At 38.6% G+C, this 20,784-nt stretch overlaps 1 protein-coding gene across 2 annotated transcripts in view; it reads right to left on the reverse strand.

Annotated features, from left to right (window-relative positions):
• Positions 1-912: 912 nt before the first annotated feature.
• LOC124797978 (histone H3-8-like) overlaps positions 913-20,784 on the reverse strand; it is a 99,366-nt gene continuing 79,494 nt past the window's right edge. For both annotated transcript variants that reach the window (XM_047261154.1, XM_047261155.1), the window contains exon 4: positions 913-3,595. In XM_047261154.1, coding sequence (XP_047117110.1) covers positions 3,424-3,595 — 172 coding nt within the window. In that variant the 3' untranslated portion in view covers positions 913-3,423. The remainder of the gene's footprint in view (positions 3,596-20,784) is intronic.

Here is a 20,784-nt window from a genome sequence, read left to right on the forward strand (position 1 = left end):
CAGATAATGAACAGATTACTGTCTACTTAGACCATGTTTTCATTCTTAAAGCACAATGAGGTTGTGGATCCCCATAAAAACAAAATTTTAAAATGATTAATTGGATAGTGAATGTTTAATTATCTTTAACAACAATAATAGTTCTTGCAAACTGTGACAATAGAATTTGACTATGAAATGTATCATTTCCATATGCTAACTACAGTGTACATTGTGTTTGTACTGATTTGATTATTAGCTCTGAAAGACAGTATTGTAAGAGTATAATTCTGTGACACACTTCGTTACTTGTTTGCCAAATGGGAACTTCTGTGAGTAGTTATGTCTATGTTAGGTTACGACACTGTAATAATAATAATAATGCAGGACTGCACTGGCAGTATGTGGCTAGCCATTTATCTGTGCATAATACAAGTAGATGAAACTCAAACTGACCATAAACAGTCAGTGGTTCATTCAGCAGTGCAATTACAGTTTGTGAACTGCAAATCTGGTGTCAACTACATTACCGACAATAGCCTACTTTCAACACCTATTTCTCAGTCAGTTTCAACAAAGGTGCATCTACCTAGAGCACATTTATATGAGTAATGGCTGGGTGACAAGAAGTTCCATATGTGTTTCCTGTTATCCTTGTCAAATTAGACTTCCACTGTGACAGCAATCTCATGTTACCATCCTTACATGAATAAAAATTCATGAAAAATCGCATGTTAACTATGTTATACAGTTTCTATCACCAATCACAACAAATTATACTACTGAAAAACACAGTAAGTGGTATGAGCTTATACAAGGTGAATAACAACACCTCTGTATGTTATACTGGGAACCACTACCATGCAGCAAACACACAAACACTTTTTCTGCTACCATATTTATAAGTTTTATATTTACTTTTAGAAAAATATAATTGCACATGTTTTTATTTGACTACAATTACATTAAGAGAGTGATTATAAAAAGACATAGGAAAATGATCTCCTTTGATTGTCAAAGTGTATTTTCCATAGAAAAAATCAATATAAAGATGTTTTTTCTAGGCCTAGACTGACCCTTCCTTTTTACACTTGACTGTTTAACATAACCGGACAGAACACAACAGTATCTGCATTTTTACACAAAGAGGTTAAAAAAGGCTTAAAAACAATTTTTTTAATTGACTATGGCATGTTAGCTGTTCACCCTAGAACTGACAAACTGGGTCTCTCAGTCAATGAAGATAATGACATTCCTGTCATAAATATGAGTACATTCATTAACATTAATTGAGATTCTCTGTAAACTAGTATGATTAGTTGCAATCCCTCTTCCAGTGAATCACTATCTTACAGTTTGTGGAGAAAGGTACAAATTAAATGCCTGAAAAATGTTCCCAACCAAAATGTTTGCTTCAAATCTTACAATATAGTTACACATTTGCTTGGTATCAGTGACTGAGCCAGAAAAGCTAACATCACTGTCGAGGCCTGAAAACTGTTCATTTGATTAGAGAGGACAAATACATAAGTAGCTCACATAGTATCTCTATACAAAAGTGACCCGCATATTCCAAGAAACTTCAAAAAAGAGGAGTTTAAAGCATTTTTGAGTCTTTTGTACATTTATTTACGGTGGTAAAACAAATATGGACAAATTTTGGGACTCTTGTGGCATAGGAACAAATCATTCCTCCAAGTATGTCACTGAAAAGATTTTGTTTTTCTTCTGAGAAGTGTCAGATTGGACAATATAAGCTAAGAACATAAAGAAAGTGAGAAGTTAGTCCCTATAAGTGATGTTATGAAGAGAGTCACAAAAATTTGCAGAACACATTATGCAACAAGTGAATATCTTACAGTGTGTGAAATGTTACTATCTTTTTGGAATGTTGTTCTTTCAGAATGTTTATTGCTTCATAGCATGGAAACTAGGGATCAAAATATTTATCTTGGCAGATGAAAAAAATTTGGAAGTACATGTGGAATAGTAACTTGCAGGTTTTTACAGTGAGTAATGCAGCTGACAATGTTGTGGTCAGGCTTGTAGAGCCAATGAAGGGAACAGGGAGGAATATTAGCCTTGACAATTCATTCAAAAGCAACAATCTTGCTAGAAAACTTCGCAGATTTCAACCTTACACAGCAACAATAAAGGAAAATTTCCTTTGGAATTCTTGCCTCACAAAAACGGAAAACTACATTCATCCATATTCGTACTTAGCAATGATTTCATATTGGTGTCATATGTACAAAAGAAAAATAGATGCGTAACCCTGCTGATGCATACAAACAATAAAATCAATGAAGAAACAGACTATTTAAAGAAGGCAAGAGAGAGTCATGTTCTATAATTCAGCAAAGAGTGGAGTGGACGAAGTTGATGCCAGGTGCTCAGAATATAATGTTGGAAGGCAAACAAGACTCAGGCCATTGTATATGTTTTATGCTATTTTGAACATTACTGGTATAAATTCGTTTGTTGTACACAAAGAAAACATGGAACTTGGTATTTCAAGAAAGCTATTTCTCAAGCAACTGGATTTGGTATGGATAAGACAGACATGGCGCAGACAGCTAACCAGAAGGATCTCTCAAGAAACATTCATAAGTTGGCAGCACAACTATATGCGATTACCACTGAGAAGAAAGTGTTTCCAAAAGGGAATGAGGTCATTGTCATAAAAGCAAAGACAATCAAACAAAAAAAATTTTTAAAGTTGTGGAAAATGCCTGGGTCTGTCCTAATCTGTAATGTTGTGCAAAGATAGTGTAGACAGTACAGATCAGTAACACATACGTCTTAAAAAGTGATTCATTTTTTATCAGCTCATACTATGCACTATAATGTGTAAATGTTTAAGAAGGTTTCTAAACAATGAATAATTTAATTTTCAGATTTTTGGTGGAACACAACCTTATTTTTAAGGCAACATATGGTACAGTTAAAAACAAACAGTAAAAGAAATATTTTCAGCACTGCTGCTTAATATTTTTGTCTTTTTGGAATATAAATAAGATGTGGGACTGTCAGACCCAGCTTGTCTGTGCCCCCCCCCCCCCCCCCCCTCCAATCCATCTGTTCTAAGATTAAGATTAAGACAGTCACCCTGTACATTTCTGTAATGTCATAACTTTATGAGGAAAGGTACACGTACACTTCACAGTTTCACCAGTCTAGACTAAGAAAATCACAATATGTTTGTATTTACTATTGATGGCTTCTATATAAAAATAATCTGTTGACTTTTAAATTATTATAAAACTTAACATCATTAGATTACTTTCATAAATGACAGCTGAAAATGGTATATGTAGAGAAACCACTTTCCAAAGTCAATGATGGCACTTAACTATTACAATAGTATCCATGAACCAGGATGCTGTCATACATTAAAAGAAAATTACAACAGAACAAATGTATCCAATGAACAGACATATATTATTAATTCGTCCCAAAGACACGAGTTCCTGTCAGCCTGAGAACTAGATGAATATCACGAGATAACAATGTTACTCGCTTTGCATGTACTGCACAGAGCATGCCATCTTCAAATAACTGTACCATAACCATTTCAGCTGCTTCCTGCAAAGCTTCCACAGCAGATCTTTCAATTCTGGAGGGAGGGGGGGAAAAAAAAAGTTCAAATTGTAGTTGCATATACAATGTTGAAATGTGACTGTTACCAATGTTATACTCTTATGGTATTATCATTAATATTATTTAAGTTTGTTTCCAAATTTAGATAAATGCACTACCTCATGATTTTTAATATTAATCACAATACTGAGAAAAGAAACTTCATCATCACAGTTATTAATTACATTTCCTTGTTGTTACACATATATTGCTATCTCTTAGCATTATAATAATGAAGAGTATGTTGAAAAGGTCTTAAAAAGGCAAAGATAAAAGAAGTCCCACTAACTGTCATTATTTGTGAGATTAATAAAAATTGTTACAAACTTAAACCATGAGTTCAAGGGAAAGGGTAGGAGTTGGGAGCAGGCAGAATTCAAACTATTATGTTTTGGTTGTTATCATCCCATATCTAATACAAGAATTTACTATTTGCTGCTGGTTTTTTACATCACACATCAAACCAGTCTCAGGACTGAAGAACACAACAACAACAACAACTTACAAATATATTTAAATAACTGTGTATCATACTGGTATCTATTTTTCAAACAGATTGGAATTTTTGTACTTATTTTTGATACATATGATACCATTGTGAAATTGTTGTCAACATCAGATTTAATTAACTGTGGCATCACCACAATTTTCTTGGTGCTGCTGAGCAAAATAGTGATGCTGCACAGCTGTTGCAAAAGGCCACAAGAGGAGGTGAGCGCAGAGCCAACAAAATACCGTTGTCAGATGCAGCAACACCACCAGCCGATTACCGTACTATATGCCAAGCAAGAAGGGGCCAGCAGTGCAGTAATGACACAGCAAAACGGTAGGGCAACCAGGCATCAGCAGACCAGTTACTACACATCACAGGTGTGTACCTGTTATAGGCTACATGGTTGGAAGTGACACTCTGGCAAAACAGGTACGCAGCTTACCATTATAAAATCTGTCCTTTCTAGCCAAAGCAATCTCTGCCTGGCAGCCACCATCTACAATGGAGGGTTACACTGGTTAATGAGGCAATATTATTCTATAATGAGCCAGCACGAGACCGGCCTCCACCAGCTGCAGTCCTACTTCTGACATATGCCCAATTCACACAGAAATGGCGTGGTATAGGTGCCTGGGTGGTGAGGCAGAAATGTGGTGCTTGAGAGACATGAGCAATGCACACTGAAGGGGCACTGTCAGAGAGATGCAGGACGAGTGGATCAGAATATGTTGAAGATAGAGATCATCAGACGACAATAGTGATGCACTGATCCTTTGCAATTTGTAAATGTTCAGCAGAGAACAACATATTGGGTACATCCATTATGGTTGAAATAAGAAAATAAATATGGCACATTTGATATAGTGAAGTAGCTGAACATGTATCTGGACCATTTCCAGAATGTCTCGAAAGTGTTTCTATGTTGTGTTAGACAAAGTGAAGGACAGCATTCAGAGAAAAGAAACTGGAAAGTTTTGATGATAACTCCTATTTTTCATATGTTTTCATTTCCACCTAAGCCTAAATACTGCAGATTTTGTGAGAGGTGTTCAAAATAGTAGGGCATTTTATGAAAATCTGATCATCCACAACCATTTAACTTCTGCAGACCAGAAATTCCTTGTTACAGGACATAATTTCCCATTATGTGATACAGATTTTGCCAATATGGGAAGGGGTGAAATATCCTTTCACCTAGATGTTTCAATTCCAGCCATTCACAGTGCCAAGGACAAAGGATGTCTTGTCTGCAAGATGAAACCAGAGGATTTCAGAAATCTCTGCTAACTACACCGAGGATTGCACAGAGACGCATTCAAAATAACAAAGTGTTTGGCTGCAAATTTCATCTGAGAACCCTACCACACTAAGGGGAAGAAAAACTCTGAACAGCCAGCAACTATGGATTTGTCACAGCATAGTGAAGAAGCCAAGAGGTACTAGGAAAAGAAATCTGCTGCTGGGTAACATTCCAGTTTTCCCTATTATGTGTGACACTCTTCTGCCAATAGAAAGTGTCAAGAAGAAAGCCTTACTTAACATGTGTCAGCATATCCCAGCTGAAAAATGGAATTTCTATAACCAGGTACCAAGTGAGTAGGGGATTTGCATTTCTATCTGGCAAAACCCATTGTTTGTGGACAAAAAATGTAATGCACACCACTGTAGGTGCGCAGATTAAACTTTTTCGTCCAAGGGGAAGAAAGTGCTATTTTTCACAGATAACATAAGTAAGTGTGCAGTAACTGTTATAAACATATGCAAAATTGCATTCTACCAACCTGCATCAAGAAAGCCCAAATAGGTAAGTATAAAATAGACGAGCATGAAACTCGCTGAACGCAGAACACTTTAGTTATATTAATAGGAAAATCCCATTTCATATTTGTTGCTCTGTGGAATACATGTAATTTTTTCAACAATATGTCAGCTAAGCAATTACTGAATGTTTCATGAATGAAACTGCTAGTGTAAATAATAACAATTTATGTATACACTAATAGCCAACTCTGCCGCTGGATCTACAATTTTTGTCTCCTATTTTAATCTTGTGGCAGGCATGCCTAAAGTCATCACATGTGCAAGCTTGCTTTGTAAGATTTAAAACATGGACATTTTTAAGTAAAAGCAAGCCTGTGCCCAATACCTCAACATTAAGGCACCAATAAGGCATAAAAACCACTACTGTCATATTTTTTACTGGCGCGCGCGCACACACCCCCACCCACCCATAGCCGAGGCTTAATGCACTGATAAGGCATAAAAATCATCACTGTACTTTCTACAATAGTGCACCCGCTTGAGGGTTAAAATGAAAATAGCTCTTAATGCAATGTTAACTGAAAATGTTATTGTAACAGGCTTCGTAAATCACATACGAAAGAGAAACACGAGAGACAAATTCCCGTAGTGTGTGGCCATAACACTGAGTGTTTCACTTCGTAGCTCATCGCAGTCAAATGTCAAAATATATTATTTATTCACGAAAGGAAAGAGGTATTGCTTTCCTTCTACTGTTAAAATAAATTTCATTATATTAGCTGTATTTTGTAAGCAGTATATCTATGTCCTAAAACCTGTCGCACGTAAACTGGGCAGCGACTACATTCTTCAAAGTGTCTACATTTTTCAAAGTATGCCCAGTGGTTTACTTATTTGTGTAGCATCACAATAACTATGGGCACTAATGAAAATAAAACCAGTTCACTATCAATCTGTGATGTCAACTATAAGATGTGGCATTATTATTATTATTTCATATACAAGGTATGACAATAAAGTAATGAAACTGATTTTCTTGGCAAGATGTCACAACCCTGCAGGCTTGCATAGGCACAATATCTTTGACCTTGGTCTATAAGCTGCTTCTAGTCCAAGCGGCACATCGATGCAACTGCTCAGTCGTGAGTTGTGCTGTATTAAGTTAACACGTGTTTGTGTCTCTTGTCACAGAAATGGAACCGCATAATATTGCGCAAAGGTATGCGGTTTCTTTTTGCATTGAACTGGGTGAAAACATGACGACAACTTACGGTAAGCTTCAGAAGGCTTTTGGAGAGGAGGTTATGTCAAGAGCTCAAATTTTTCATTGGCATAAAATGTTTAGTGAAGGCAGAGCGAATGTTGAAGATGAAGACCGCAGTGGATAACCATCAACCTCACGGATGGATGTCAACTTGGCCAGGGTGTGTGAACTCATAGTTTGATCGAAGATTATCCGTGAAAATGATTGCAGAAGAACTGAACATCAATCGAGAAATGGTTCGTCTAATAGTAACTGAAGATCTTTCTATGAGAAAGATTTGTGCAAAAATGGTCCTCAAAAATCTCACACCACAACAGCGAGAAACACGGACAAATGTGGCAGCTGATCTGTTAGAGCAAACAGAAATCAATCCAGAATTGTTGAGCTGTGTCATCACTGGTGATGAAAGTTGTCCCCCCCCCCCCCCCCCCTCCAAAGTATGATCCTGAGACAAAATGCCAAAGTCCGCAATGGTGCTCAAAGGGATCACCCAGGAAAAAAAAAGAGACAAGCTCGCATGTCAAAAGTGAAATGCATGCATGTGTGCTGCTTTGATTCCAAGGGAATTGTTCATAAAGAGTGGGTGCCTCCTGGACTACAAAGAAATTTTAGAAAGACTTCATAAAAGAGTTCTTTATGTCCGTGCCAACATTGCTGATAATTGGATTCTGCATCTCGATAATGCACCACCCCATACTGCTCTGTCAATACAGCAATTTTTAACCTCAAAACAAATTTCAGTACTACCACAGCCACCTTATTCACCAGATATCGCTCTGTGTGACTTTCTTCTATTTCCAAGAGTCAAAACGGCAATCGCGGGACACCATTTTCAACCAACACAAGATGTCCAAAAAAAGCTGTGACGAGGGTCTTGGAGGATATTACAGAAGATGAGTTCCAGAAATGGAAAAAGTGTGTGCAATCAGAAGGGAACTAATTTGAAGGAGAGACCCCTAAACCTGACTAAAACGGTAAGCAACTCCCCCCCCCCTTCCAATCAGTCTCATTGCTTTATTGCCGCACCTCGTGTACACACACACACACACACACACACACACACACACACACACACAGACAGAGAGAGAGAGAGAGAGAGAGAGAGAGAGAGAGAGAGAGAGAGAGAGACGCCACAGGTGGCTACAAATGGATGTGGCGCAGACCACAAAGTGACAAAGTTTCCACCGTGCCACCCTTGTGTAAATAGCTTTATTTGTTAACATGGGCATAGCTTGAAACAGCACCACATCCTTGCCATGACATACGGCTTTACGCACATGAAACCTCACTTAACAGTGTGTAGCACCAATCTTAAGTGAATGGGGCAGTGCACCTTGTTCACAACCCCAGCAACAGCTGCCGTCAGCCTTCCATTGATGCAGCGCAAAGAGAATCATGATAGGATTAAATGAGAGCCACACAGTTTCAAGTATGTGCTAGTTTTGTGACAGTTTTGCTGTGAAACTAAATAGAGAGAGAGAAATGATACTGATAAACATCACTGTTAAACTATTTCCTGTTTATGTCCTAAAGGTAGTGTTTTTGTTCGAATGTGGATATCTAAAACTTGCAATAACACTAAGCAGCATATGCTGATCTCTGGAGACAGCCCTTTCATCTGAATGAACAAATCTTCAGTCAAGCAAACATCAGTTTAAATTAATTTCTGTTACCTCAGCCTGACCACTGTAATCAACACTTTATTGTACTGCAGCCACAAAATTGCACACACTTTAATAGCAGTATAAATTGAATAGTCTTTCACATTTGGGGATAAACTGATTCAGTGTTCACTAAGACTGTTACCAACCATTCATCTTGCCATGGTACTTTGCCAGCATTGTCTATAAAGTAACCAGTGAAAATATTTCTTCAACCACTGAGTTACATTTCCCTTTGGGATGATAGGATTCCATTGACCCGGTCACATAGCATGGGTCTCAAATTCCCTGGCACCTTTCAGCCACCTTTCTTCTGTGAATTACAGTATGCTCTCATTGTGCAGGACTTTCCATGCATTTTTACAAACTTTCCTTACTATTTTACAAAGCATTGTGTGACCGTTTCTATATTGATAACGCAGCTCATTTAAACTGCAGCCATTACACAGATACCCGGAAAAGATGAACAGCTGACATTACAGCTGTTGTTTCAGTCTTCATTAATCACACGACTGTACATTAATCAAAAAATTAAGAATTTATTTTCATCTTCTCTTCGATCTGTAGCGTCTTGAACGCTCCTTTCAGCAACCTTGAACTAACTATTTGGTGAGTCCAACACTTTTTGTTGCCTTTCTCAATGTACACACAAATGAAATAATTGAATACTGCCTGCTTTCTTCTGCCTACGTCCATACTGGTTGGCTCCCAATCTACTACTGCTGCACCATTATTGCTGCAATACTGCACACTGAAATGATTGTCGACAATGCGATATGCAGCTGTTATTCACTCGTGTGCCTCAAGTCTAAGTGAGAATTGGACCATAGTCACTGCTGTGGACTTCCAGCCAGTGCACCACTTCCACGCTTACTTCAGCTTTCTGCCCTGGAGGGCAGCTGTTTTGAGACTAGGACAGCGCAGCTGCTCAACCATCAATGCCTTATTGGGTATACTAATTCTGCACACCTCTGCTGCACCACTACTGCTGCTGCTGAGAGATGTCTTCTTTTTCAAAAATCACAGCTGGTTTCCAAGCCTTCTGGTACACCTTGCCTTAAGCTGTACAGTTGTGCCAAAACAGGACATGTGCTGCCACATACTCCATGTCAATTTGCCACACAGCAGGCTGCTGGTTGCCTGCTTGTATCAGCACCTACTCATTCACTGTCTTTACAACACACTCAGGGAGAACATCAGCAGACAGCATCCCTATGAGTGTCGTAGTTTGTTCTTTATCAGAATGTACACTAATAATGACATTTCTTTTAGCAACCATCAATCATCTAACTCGCAACAATCTATCGCCACAGTTCAATCCAGCCACTGTTGAGGTCGTCCATCCCACACCTCTACATTTTGATGTCAAGACACGGAACTCACATCTGCAACCGGACCGAGCATAATACCGCACCTGCATCTGTTAACACTGAAGACATGCAGTAGAGCGTGTGCAGAGATTTTTTTACCTGTCCCCCACCACCTCCCTTTGCAAATACCATGTCATCTTCCACCAGGCTGTCAATTCTGTTTTCATGTGTTAAATGTGGTAAGTAAATTCAGATGGTGTTCTGACGATGTGCAAATACGAATGTTAGTTGTTGCCTGGTTACTATGTGCAAGAGGTGTGGCTTATTGCGTATAAGTGTACAAAGCATTAAACATGTGTAGCGATTCAGGGGCTGAAGTTGAGTTTCATCAAGAAGCATTATGACAGTGCTACAATTAAGTGTTGTTCTTGTCACTTGGTTTTGTTATTCCAGTTACTAATGTTTTCTTGAACTTAGTGGACAGAATTTCCGCAACATAAGAGTCTGAGAATTGTAGGGAACATCTGCTAGTTTGTGACATTTTGAACAGGTAACATCTTATTATACAGTGTGATCGAAAAGAATCATCTGATTTGGCATGTCTATATTCTTGAAACTAATAAATATATACAATGAATTTTGTTTTTTGATGAATGGGAAACCTCAAAAAGTTTTGTTTTTTTCCCCATACCTTTGCATAGGTGTTCAATATGCCCCCCATGAAATGCATGGCACAAGTCAATGCGGTATTTGAATTGTTCCCACACTGCAGTGAGCATGTCTCGAGTTACAGCTTCCACAGCTGCTGTTATGCAATGTCTCAGTTCATTCATTGTTGTTGGTAATGAAGGCATATAAACAGAGTTTTTTATAAACCTCCCACAAGAAATAATCACACACAGTCAGGTCCAGTGACCTTGGCAGCTAGTAATTTGGTCCAGTGAGACCAATCCATTGTTCAGTAATCCATTGACTTAAAAATTTCCACACTTCCAGATGCCAGTGTGGCGATGCCCCATCCTGTTGGTGAATGAAGTCATTTGAATTGAGTCTCCAACTGTGGGAAAAGAAAGTTCTCAAGCATATCGAGATAGGTGCTTCATGCAACAGTGTTCTTGGCAAAGAAAAATTGACCATACACCTTTTCCCACAAAACTGCACAAAACACACTTAAATTTGGAGAGTCCTCTTGTTGTACAAGCTTCATATTCTCACATTACGACAGTTCACCTTTCCATTTAAAGGGAATGTTGCCTCGTCACTAAACATGGAAGAAAACTGTCATACTCCCTCTTTCCAAGAACGAAATTACAGCATTCCACATGCTGTTGTTTGTCACCTTCACGAAGAGCTTGCAGTAGCTGAATTTTGTATGGTTTCATGTGTAAACGTCAACGCAACACATGCCAGATGGACATCAGGGGGATTTAGAGCTGTCTAACTGCACGGCAAATGAATTTCAGCAGACTTCTTGTGAAACTATGGCAGATGCATTCAACATCTGTCTCAGACACCCAGGGACAGCCCGGCGATTTGCACAAACGACCTGTTTCTCGGAATTATTCATGCCACTGTCTAATGCTCTATGCTGTAGGAGGATCCACACCACACCAGTATGAAATTCATTCTGAATAGTTATTACTGACCCAGACTGCACAAACATAGAACACAAAACGCTTTCTGTTGTCCCTAGACCATTTTTACTAGAATGTAATAGGTGCACAATGCTGCTAGCTAACAGGAACTGTGTAAAACTCAAGAGTTTGCGCTTTCCAACAGTACATTGTTCACGCACATATCTCAAATAATATAATAGTTATGATTTTTTAAAGTTTTTTTTAATTATTATTTTTAATCGAGTGATTCTTCTTGATACACCCTGTATTTACTTATTTTTTAAAAGTAAATCACTTATGTTTAAGTATGTACAGTAGTAGTCATGTGTGTGAAATTGATAAAGGGTTAACAATGCCATAACCAATACCAAGGGGGGGGGGGGGGGGGGGTATCCTGGCGGAAATGCTGAAGGTTTTAGCAGCTCAATTAGTTCAGCTATGATCAATTCAACACAAATATAGCCCAGAAAATAAAGACTATGAGAGCAGAACAGGCACAGTGATTAACGGTTGTGAACAGAAGAGAGCTTTGCGCAAGAAAGTTACTACAGAGTATGCTGATAAAGAGGTAGAAAGAATAAGATGTGTGGTGGGTTAAAAACGCACACAATTATATTTCTCAGGCAATAAGGAAAATGAGAATTGTGGAGAGGCTTGAAAGATGACAAAAGGGTACGACTTGCGTGGATGCAGGAAGTAGTAACATGGTAGAACTTAGTGAATATATGTTATACTGAAATAAATGAGTGTGTGAGTAACAAAACCGGTGATACTGACTTAGGTACAGCAGTATCTACCCCACTGGGTGTTAACGGGTGTTGTTTTGAGGCCGTGGGGTGTGAGTGAGATGTACAGAGAATTACATGTGACAATGATACTTTTGTAATGTTCAGTGGAACTAAAGATTATTATTTTGTTGTAGATACTGCAGAGAATATTCAGGAAGCTACTGAGGACATTAGTTATGCTGTAAATATTACATATAATGAAGTGATCCAGACATATTTATTTCAGAAGGATGCAGAGTCGAAGCCACCTACGATGGCACCTCCTCCTCCTCCTCCTCAGGAGGGGGGGAGAGGGTAGAAGAAAGAGGAAACATATTTGTATGGTTAATCATACTGCTGACAAGACTGAACCCTTTGAGGAACGTGCCTGAGGATCAGGAAGTTCACACAAGCAATGACACTTGTAATGTACAGGTGAGGGACAAAATTATGGAAACACCACCACATGCACAACACACTAACATGGCAAACATGGTGCAGGAAAACCGTTGGTATTCAAAGCAGCTTCCAGTCATCTCCGTATAGATAAATACAGATCCTGTGTGGTTTTTAAGGGGATCTTACACCATTCTTCCTGCGGAATAGTGGCAACTTCATGTAACAGTGATGGAGGTGGATAGTGATCAAGTACTCTTCTCTCCAAAGTAGATAAAAAAGGCTCAATAATATTGAGATCTGGTGTCTGGTGGCCAGGGGAATGCAACAATTCATCCTCATCCTCACAATGCCAGTCCTGGACAATAAGAACTGCGTTAAAAGAGGCCCTGTTGTCTTGGAACACATCACCACCACTGGAAAACAAACACTGTACCATGAGATGGACCCAATGAGCCAAATGTTCACACAATCCTGGGCAGTAATGCGACCGTGCAGCGTAACCACTGAGCCCATGGAATACTATGATATGGCTACCCAAACCCCCCACCATCTTTCACTGTTCAGACATAAATTCAGCGAGAAGTCAGGAATAGTGCAAAACAAGACTCATTCAACCAAATAAATGTCTCACATTGCTCCATAGTCACGATTTATGGCTTTGGCACCACATTTTCCTTTTCCTGGCATTTGCAGCACTGATGAATGGTTTTGGAATTCCAGCTTGCCATGTAATTCTGAGCAGCCTTCATACTGTTTTGTTGCTGACAGGGTTCGTGTGTGCGACATTCAGTTCTACAGTAACTTTTACAGTTGTCGCCCTCTTTATTTCTCATCACAATCCTCTTCAATGAATGTCCACCACAATCACTCAACACAAACTTTCATGTGCATTGTGACTTGGCAGATGATGCTTTTTCCACTTTCCCTGTATGCATTATAAATCTTTGATATGGTGCCTCTTTAAATACCAAACAATTTGGCTACCTTGGGTATAGAACCACCCACATTCAAGCACCAATGATTTCCTCATGTTTGCATTCATTAAGCTGTGACATAATTCACTCCCAACTACACAGAATAATGTTCTGACTGCAACAGACACAACATACTGAGGACACTGTACAGGTGTCATTCATGGTCAAATACAACACAGGAAGGCTGGTGCAAAATAGATAAATTCTGATGCGATGGAGGATAAAACACGTAACAATGATATTTGATTTATAGGTACATGCCACCAATTTGCTACCACATTGTCCCAATCACTGAATATTTCTCATGGTATGGAGTAGCTGTTTGTATACTCCTTTCTTAGAAGTTAAATGCCCATATGTTTTCAAGGGAACCTTATTCAATTCTTTTTGCAAAATAGAAAGTCAGATAATAATGATGGAGATGGATGGCGAACATACATCCTTCTCTCCAAAGTCGAGCACTGAGAGTCAATAATACTGCGATCTGGTGACTATTGTGGCCAGCAGAGATGCAAAAATTCCCTCTCACACTCACAATACCAGTCCTCAACAACATGAGATGTGTGAACAGGGGCCCTGACTACTTTAAACACAGCATCACCACATTTTCCTGTTACGGTCATTTCCATAACTGATTAGCTGTTTGTTATTTCAGCTCACCCGGCAATTCACTGCTTCTGAAGTGCCCTTCATGTTATTTTGCTGCTGACAAAGTTCACATTCATTCTGCATGACTTGCAACTGTTGTCCTCTTATTTTTAACTACAATCCTCTTCAATGACCCTCTGTCATAATCACTCAAAACACACTTTCATCTGTGTTGTGACTTAGTGGATGGTTTTCTTCTTCTTTCCATACATGCAGTATAAATCTTTGATAAGGTTCCCCTGGAAACACCAAACACTTCCACTCCCTTGGTTACTGCAGTTTGATACATTACAAGTATTGTCATGTTTTATCTTTCAGAAGAGTTATAACCTAACTTGTCAAAAATTTCAAATGTGTGCTTTACCAATAAAAGGTTAAAAGTAAATTTTAGATTTCATAAATGCTTAGAATAGTTGCAGTGGATAGTTGAGTGGACAAGTTGAGTGACTTGGGTCACTACCTGCGAGTGCTTAGTGGCAGGTTTTGAACATTGGTTATTGTAGTAGCATTTAACCATCCATGCTTGAAAACTCCCAATGCATGCAAAAATTAAAAAACACAGGAAACAATAGAAGGTGTTGCCATAGCTTGGTCACATCATGGACTGCTTACACAAGCATGTTTACAAACGTCCAGATGCACAAACAAACTTGTGGAGGAACCTGAAAGAAGTTGTCAATGAAAGGGTTGCTGATGTCCAAGAAACTGGTGTTTCTAGGTATGCATTGTTCAGTGAATGTCTTTTCTTTGTAATTTTCTCAGGGGAGGGGGGTGTAATTTCTCCACAAAGCATCCTTTCTTCATAAACGAAATGTTACAAGGTTCATTTTGATATTCTGGACCATATGACTATTTTGTATGATGTGAGATCCAACGGTGCATTTACATCCTATTTTTCTTTTTAATTCTGTGTGTTCCTTGTGCCGCATTTTTAAATTCCTTCCTGTTTTGTCTGATGTTGCTAGTCCCACAGTCAGGGCAGTGCACTGACACACTTTGTGTACGCCACAGTTTTGGTGTAATTCTTGTGTTGTGGTAATATCATGTATTAAAAGATGAAACATTGAAAGTTGACATTTACATGTGATGATGATATTTATTTATTTATTTTTTATTTTAAGTTTGCCAAGTCTATACAAAACTGGCCACAGAGAAGAAGCAACACAAACTGTTTGTCACGCAGTACCTCTCTCCGTGCCAATTCATTCCTTTTAGACTAATGAAATTTATAATTTCACGAATGACCTTGGGGTGATAGCCTTTTTTCCAGGGTGTATTTCACAAACATCCAAGCTTTTTTCCACTTCATTAGCAGGTTGTGGCAGAAGAAAAGTAGACTCGGCAACATTTTTAAAAAACATAATGTACACATTGTGGTATAAATCTTAACCTTCATTGTAACATATTTTAAAATGCGACATTATAACACAAGACCTACACAAAAATGGTGGCAAATACAAAATTTTAAAATATGATACAAAGAGCACGCGCACGCACGCGCGCACACGCACACACACACACACACACACACACACACACACACACACACACACACACACACACACACACAAAGGGGGGGGGGGAGACCAACATATGAAGTAGTAAACCCACCGTCGCAGCTCACCTCATACAAAACATCGTTCCATGGTGCACAGTGTCAAAAACAATCTCGTAATCCACCATATTATGAAGAAGGGATATTTTATAAACATATATGAAGAAACAGAAATTCACCTAAAAAAAAAACCAAACAAAAGCCGCTCGATGAGCTATGCCCACCAAGAAACACCAGTAAATATGCTTTTATTAGCAGTTTACAATGTGTCCAAGCTATGCTACTACCCTCTACTGTTTCCTGTGCTTTAACTTTTGAATGCTATAGGATGTAACTTTACACTCGACTGCAGCTGTTCTACACTTTATTGGTAAAGCACAAATTTGGAATTTCTAACATGTTTGAATATAACTCCTCTGAAAACTAAAGTATGTAGATTCTCTTGAAAACAATGGCCTGATCTAAGGCTGGAACCAGTCGTGAACTTAAAGTTCTTACTAGCAACTAGAGTGGCTTTTCTTTAATGGAACATACAGTTATAAACTCAGCACCTGTTGTAATAATAGACACCCTGACAATGTTTATTACCCATGACCTACACAATTTCAATAATTAACAATTTACTTCATGCTGCAGAAAACAAGAGACGATGTTGGACTTCATCATCACAAGGTAAGTCCATGCCAACATAATGCGATGGCATGATTTGCTTGCTTCCAAACAATGTCCAAGGCACATCTGAAACTTTCACCCTGAACACCTGATTTGTAAACAAAAGTTTCATTCATATTTTGCTTACAAATACACTCTCTGTCATACATATAAGCAATTCACAAAGTGCACTCATAAACAATTTTGCTGTAGCTATCTTCAGCAAGACATATTGCTGGAAGACTTAGAACAGTAGTTTGTAGACCTTTTTTAAAAAAGAGACAGACAAGCTATGGAGAGGACCAAAAAAAGGCCTGTTTGACAATTCTGAACACTATAGGGAAAGTCTTCAAGACACTTTACAGAAGCTCATTTCATAGCATGATGCCATGTACAATTTTGTCCCCGATGTTGAATGCGACCAAGATATGTCGAGCTGTGAGCAATATACAGACAAAATTAAATGCGATATACAGACAATCTGAACCAAACAGTGACAAAGACCACCATGTTTACCTATGAGGTCATCTGTCAGGCGAAATGAAGTAGTAAGTAGTTGTTAGATGGAATACCTAGAACAGCTAACACGAATGTGGAAACAAAGAAAATTTACTCAATTAGTGTGGAAACAGCAACCACAAATACAAAGGCACATCTCAATTATTTTGATGCATCAAGACTTGTACTGTCAGCAACTCCTACAAGACTGAACTTGACATTCCTGAAGGCAATGAGTGCCCTCGAAGAAGTCATCGTACCATACAGTATAGTTGTCACTATGAAAACTCTGTGGGCTGAAATGTGTCAGAAATGGGTTATTCATGCTAGAAGAACCAAAATATTATATGGAGATGTAGTGAAATTACTGAACTTTTCAGTACAAGCAGTTCACGGTGCTCTTACTGCACAAAAGATTCACTGGTAACACCTGTTATCCTCTAACTTCACACCCACTGCAGACACAACTCGAAAACTCATAGAGAGCTAAAAACTCACAAAAACCTAGACAAGAAGAACTATACTGTATATTTCACACAACTTGCATTCACTGGGCCCACGACTGCAACAAAGGAACTTATAGTCAACAAGTATTGATAAGTTAAAGCACTTTAAGAAAGTCAGGCCTAATGTTCTAGGTACAAGAAACATCCTCACGAAGCTATCTGTACTTATACTGATACTGGTACTGCTACCTCCATTTCATCTTCTCAACAAGTTACCAATATTCTGTTGGAAAAATCGATATTAAGTTCAACAAATTTTACTTATCTTCAGACAGCTCCAGCTGAGGTCAGTGAAGCAGACAATTAACCAGACTTTCTGTGTTCTGGATGGCAGTAGTCAGTTGAGCTTCATTTCCAAGTCCCCCACTGATAAGCTAGGTTTACAAACAACAGATCATCATGACCTCTCTCTCATTGCTGCTGAAATGCCATCCACAACATTAAAGCCCCATAGTACTCACTTTGAAGGGGGTCTGGACAAATTACAAAAAAGTCTGTGACTGCATTTGAAAGCATATACTCATTTGCCACACACCTAACTGTACATTCCAATATAAGGAAACTACTGCACACCTAGAGACTTCAGTTAGCAGACCCCCCCAAGGATAATGAAGAATGTCTTCCCATCAAGATCCTTATAGGATCAGATTACTAATGGAAAATCATTACAGATTCCCTTTCGATTCAACTATCATCATCCATTGCACTGATATCTTCCATCCTAGGTTGGATTCTTACTGGGAGTAAGTCAAGCACCATGGCAAACCTTGTGATAGCAAACTACAACAGTTTATAGACACAGCAACACCCACAGATGATGTCCTAGAATGTTTCTTGAATTTAGAAACTGGGGATCACAGTTAACCAAAAATAACTCTGATCCAAAGGAATTGGTCTTACTGCAATATTTATTAAAATCGTACTGCGCTGAAGATAATAGAAGGGTGGTTTCTTTCTGCTGAAAACCCAATGTTATGGTTCCTAATAATCTTCAGAAAGCAGGGGAAAAGATTTATTTCAGTGGAGAAACAATTCATGAAGTCAGAAATCTGAAACACATTTACGAAGACATGAATGACAGTCCCCATAAAAAGAGATGTGGAGGTCACCATCCTTGGACAGACATCAAGTAACACATTTTACTTATCACATTTTGCAGTAAAGAAACAAAAGTTAGGGTTCATCAAAATGAGGATTGCATTTGATGGTTTGTCACATGAGGAGGTACTTGTACATTCACTGAAAGACTCTTTAAAATGGGTCCTCAATTTAATTCCTTGTATTGTTTTGGTATTATTGAGATTTTGTCTATATCTGGTAACCTTAATTGCCCATATCAAACAAGCATTTCTACAGAAAAGTCTCACAGGGAATTTGTTTGGTTTAAAGTAATCATATATCAATAAGGAAATTATACTACAATTGGCCAACCCATTTCTCCTTGCAGTAACACTGAAGGAACTTGTTACAACACACAAAACGAATTTTTCTCAAGCCTCTTTACTTGTTGAATATAACACGTTTATGTACGATTTTGTAGCTGGTGCTGAAGATGCCAATGCCGGAATTTCTACTGTGGGCTTACAGCAAACATGAGACACATCAGTCTACCATGGCGAAGTGGGCCACAAACTCGAGCCAAATGACTGAAATACGGTAATCAGAATTTGTTGTAAACATTACAGATATGGAGGTGCTAGGATTCCACTGAACACGCAGACTGCCTCGTTCAGTACTGTTCACAACACTGTAATCATAATATCACAAACATCCTGCCACTAAGTGAGAAGTACTCCACAGCACTATCTGATTCTATGATCCACTGGGTCTGTCGTCATCTGGATTCCTCACTGCAAAAATAATTTTCCAGGAAATTTGGCCAAGAAGAATTGAACTATATAAGCTCTTACCTCTTGATCTTGACAAACGCTGGCAAAGGTGGGTATCAACTTTGCCATCATGTTCGCACACAGACATGCCCAAATGGGTTGGTGTTTCTGAAGAAACTGAATCAGAAATCTATGATTTTCTGACACATCACAAAAGGCCTGCAGAGCGGACCTTTACGCATCTCACATAGATGCATAGTCTGCAGCAAAAACATACTAGCTCCCATCAAGAGAATAACTCTTCTGTGATTGGAACTTCTATCAATATTTCTTGAATCAAGATTACTTCATTATTTCTGTGAGACCACGAGCTAAAATGCAAGTCGTACAACACTGTGAACTGACTCAGCTGTAGCCTTAGCATGGATACAACATGACCCTAACTGATGAGAGACTGTGTGCCAAACCGTATTATGGAAATGCAAGAACTAGTGAAGCTATCACAGTGGGGATACTTACCTGGCGAGGAAAGCCCAGCAGACAATCGTCAGCAGGCTATTATATGGGTCCATTGGCCTGCTTGATTAATAAAGAACCAAACAAAATGGCCATAATTTATACAGACAAAAGACCGTTCCTTGGAAGTAAAGAAGAAATTAACATATCAAGTCTTCGTGGTAAAAACAATACTATCTATTTTAACAGCTGTACAATATCGTAATTACTACAAGCTGTTATGTGTCACAGCAAGAATACTTCACTTTAAACAGCAGTTAATGAAAGGAAATTGTACATCCAGATACCTGACAGCATCAGACTTACACGAAGCATGTACTTACTGGATTCAGGTTGCTAAACATTTCTCAGCTCAACTGCAAACTCTGCACAAGAACTTGCCTCTGCCACAAAATTCTAAGATATCTCATTTCAATCCATTCTTGAATAATGGTCTGCTTCATTTCAGTGGACATCTGCAGTTTGCAGAATCACCACCCAATTATTCTCGATGGACACCATTAATTCACCAGCTTACTGATTCAGCAGGCTCATATTCGCCTGCATCATCTTAAACATAGTGTTATCTGAACTGAGAACAGAATGCTGGATTCTTCGAGCTCAACAGGCAATTAAAAATGTTCTAAACTGCTACCTACTTTGCAGATTGTGAAGGATCACTTTGTTCAACAAACAGAAACTCCATTATCAGCTGAAAGAGTACCATCACTGAAACCAT

Source organism: Schistocerca piceifrons, chromosome 5, assembly GCF_021461385.2.
Source record: "Schistocerca piceifrons isolate TAMUIC-IGC-003096 chromosome 5, iqSchPice1.1, whole genome shotgun sequence".
NCBI classification, from domain to species: Eukaryota; Metazoa; Arthropoda; class Insecta; order Orthoptera; family Acrididae; genus Schistocerca; species Schistocerca piceifrons.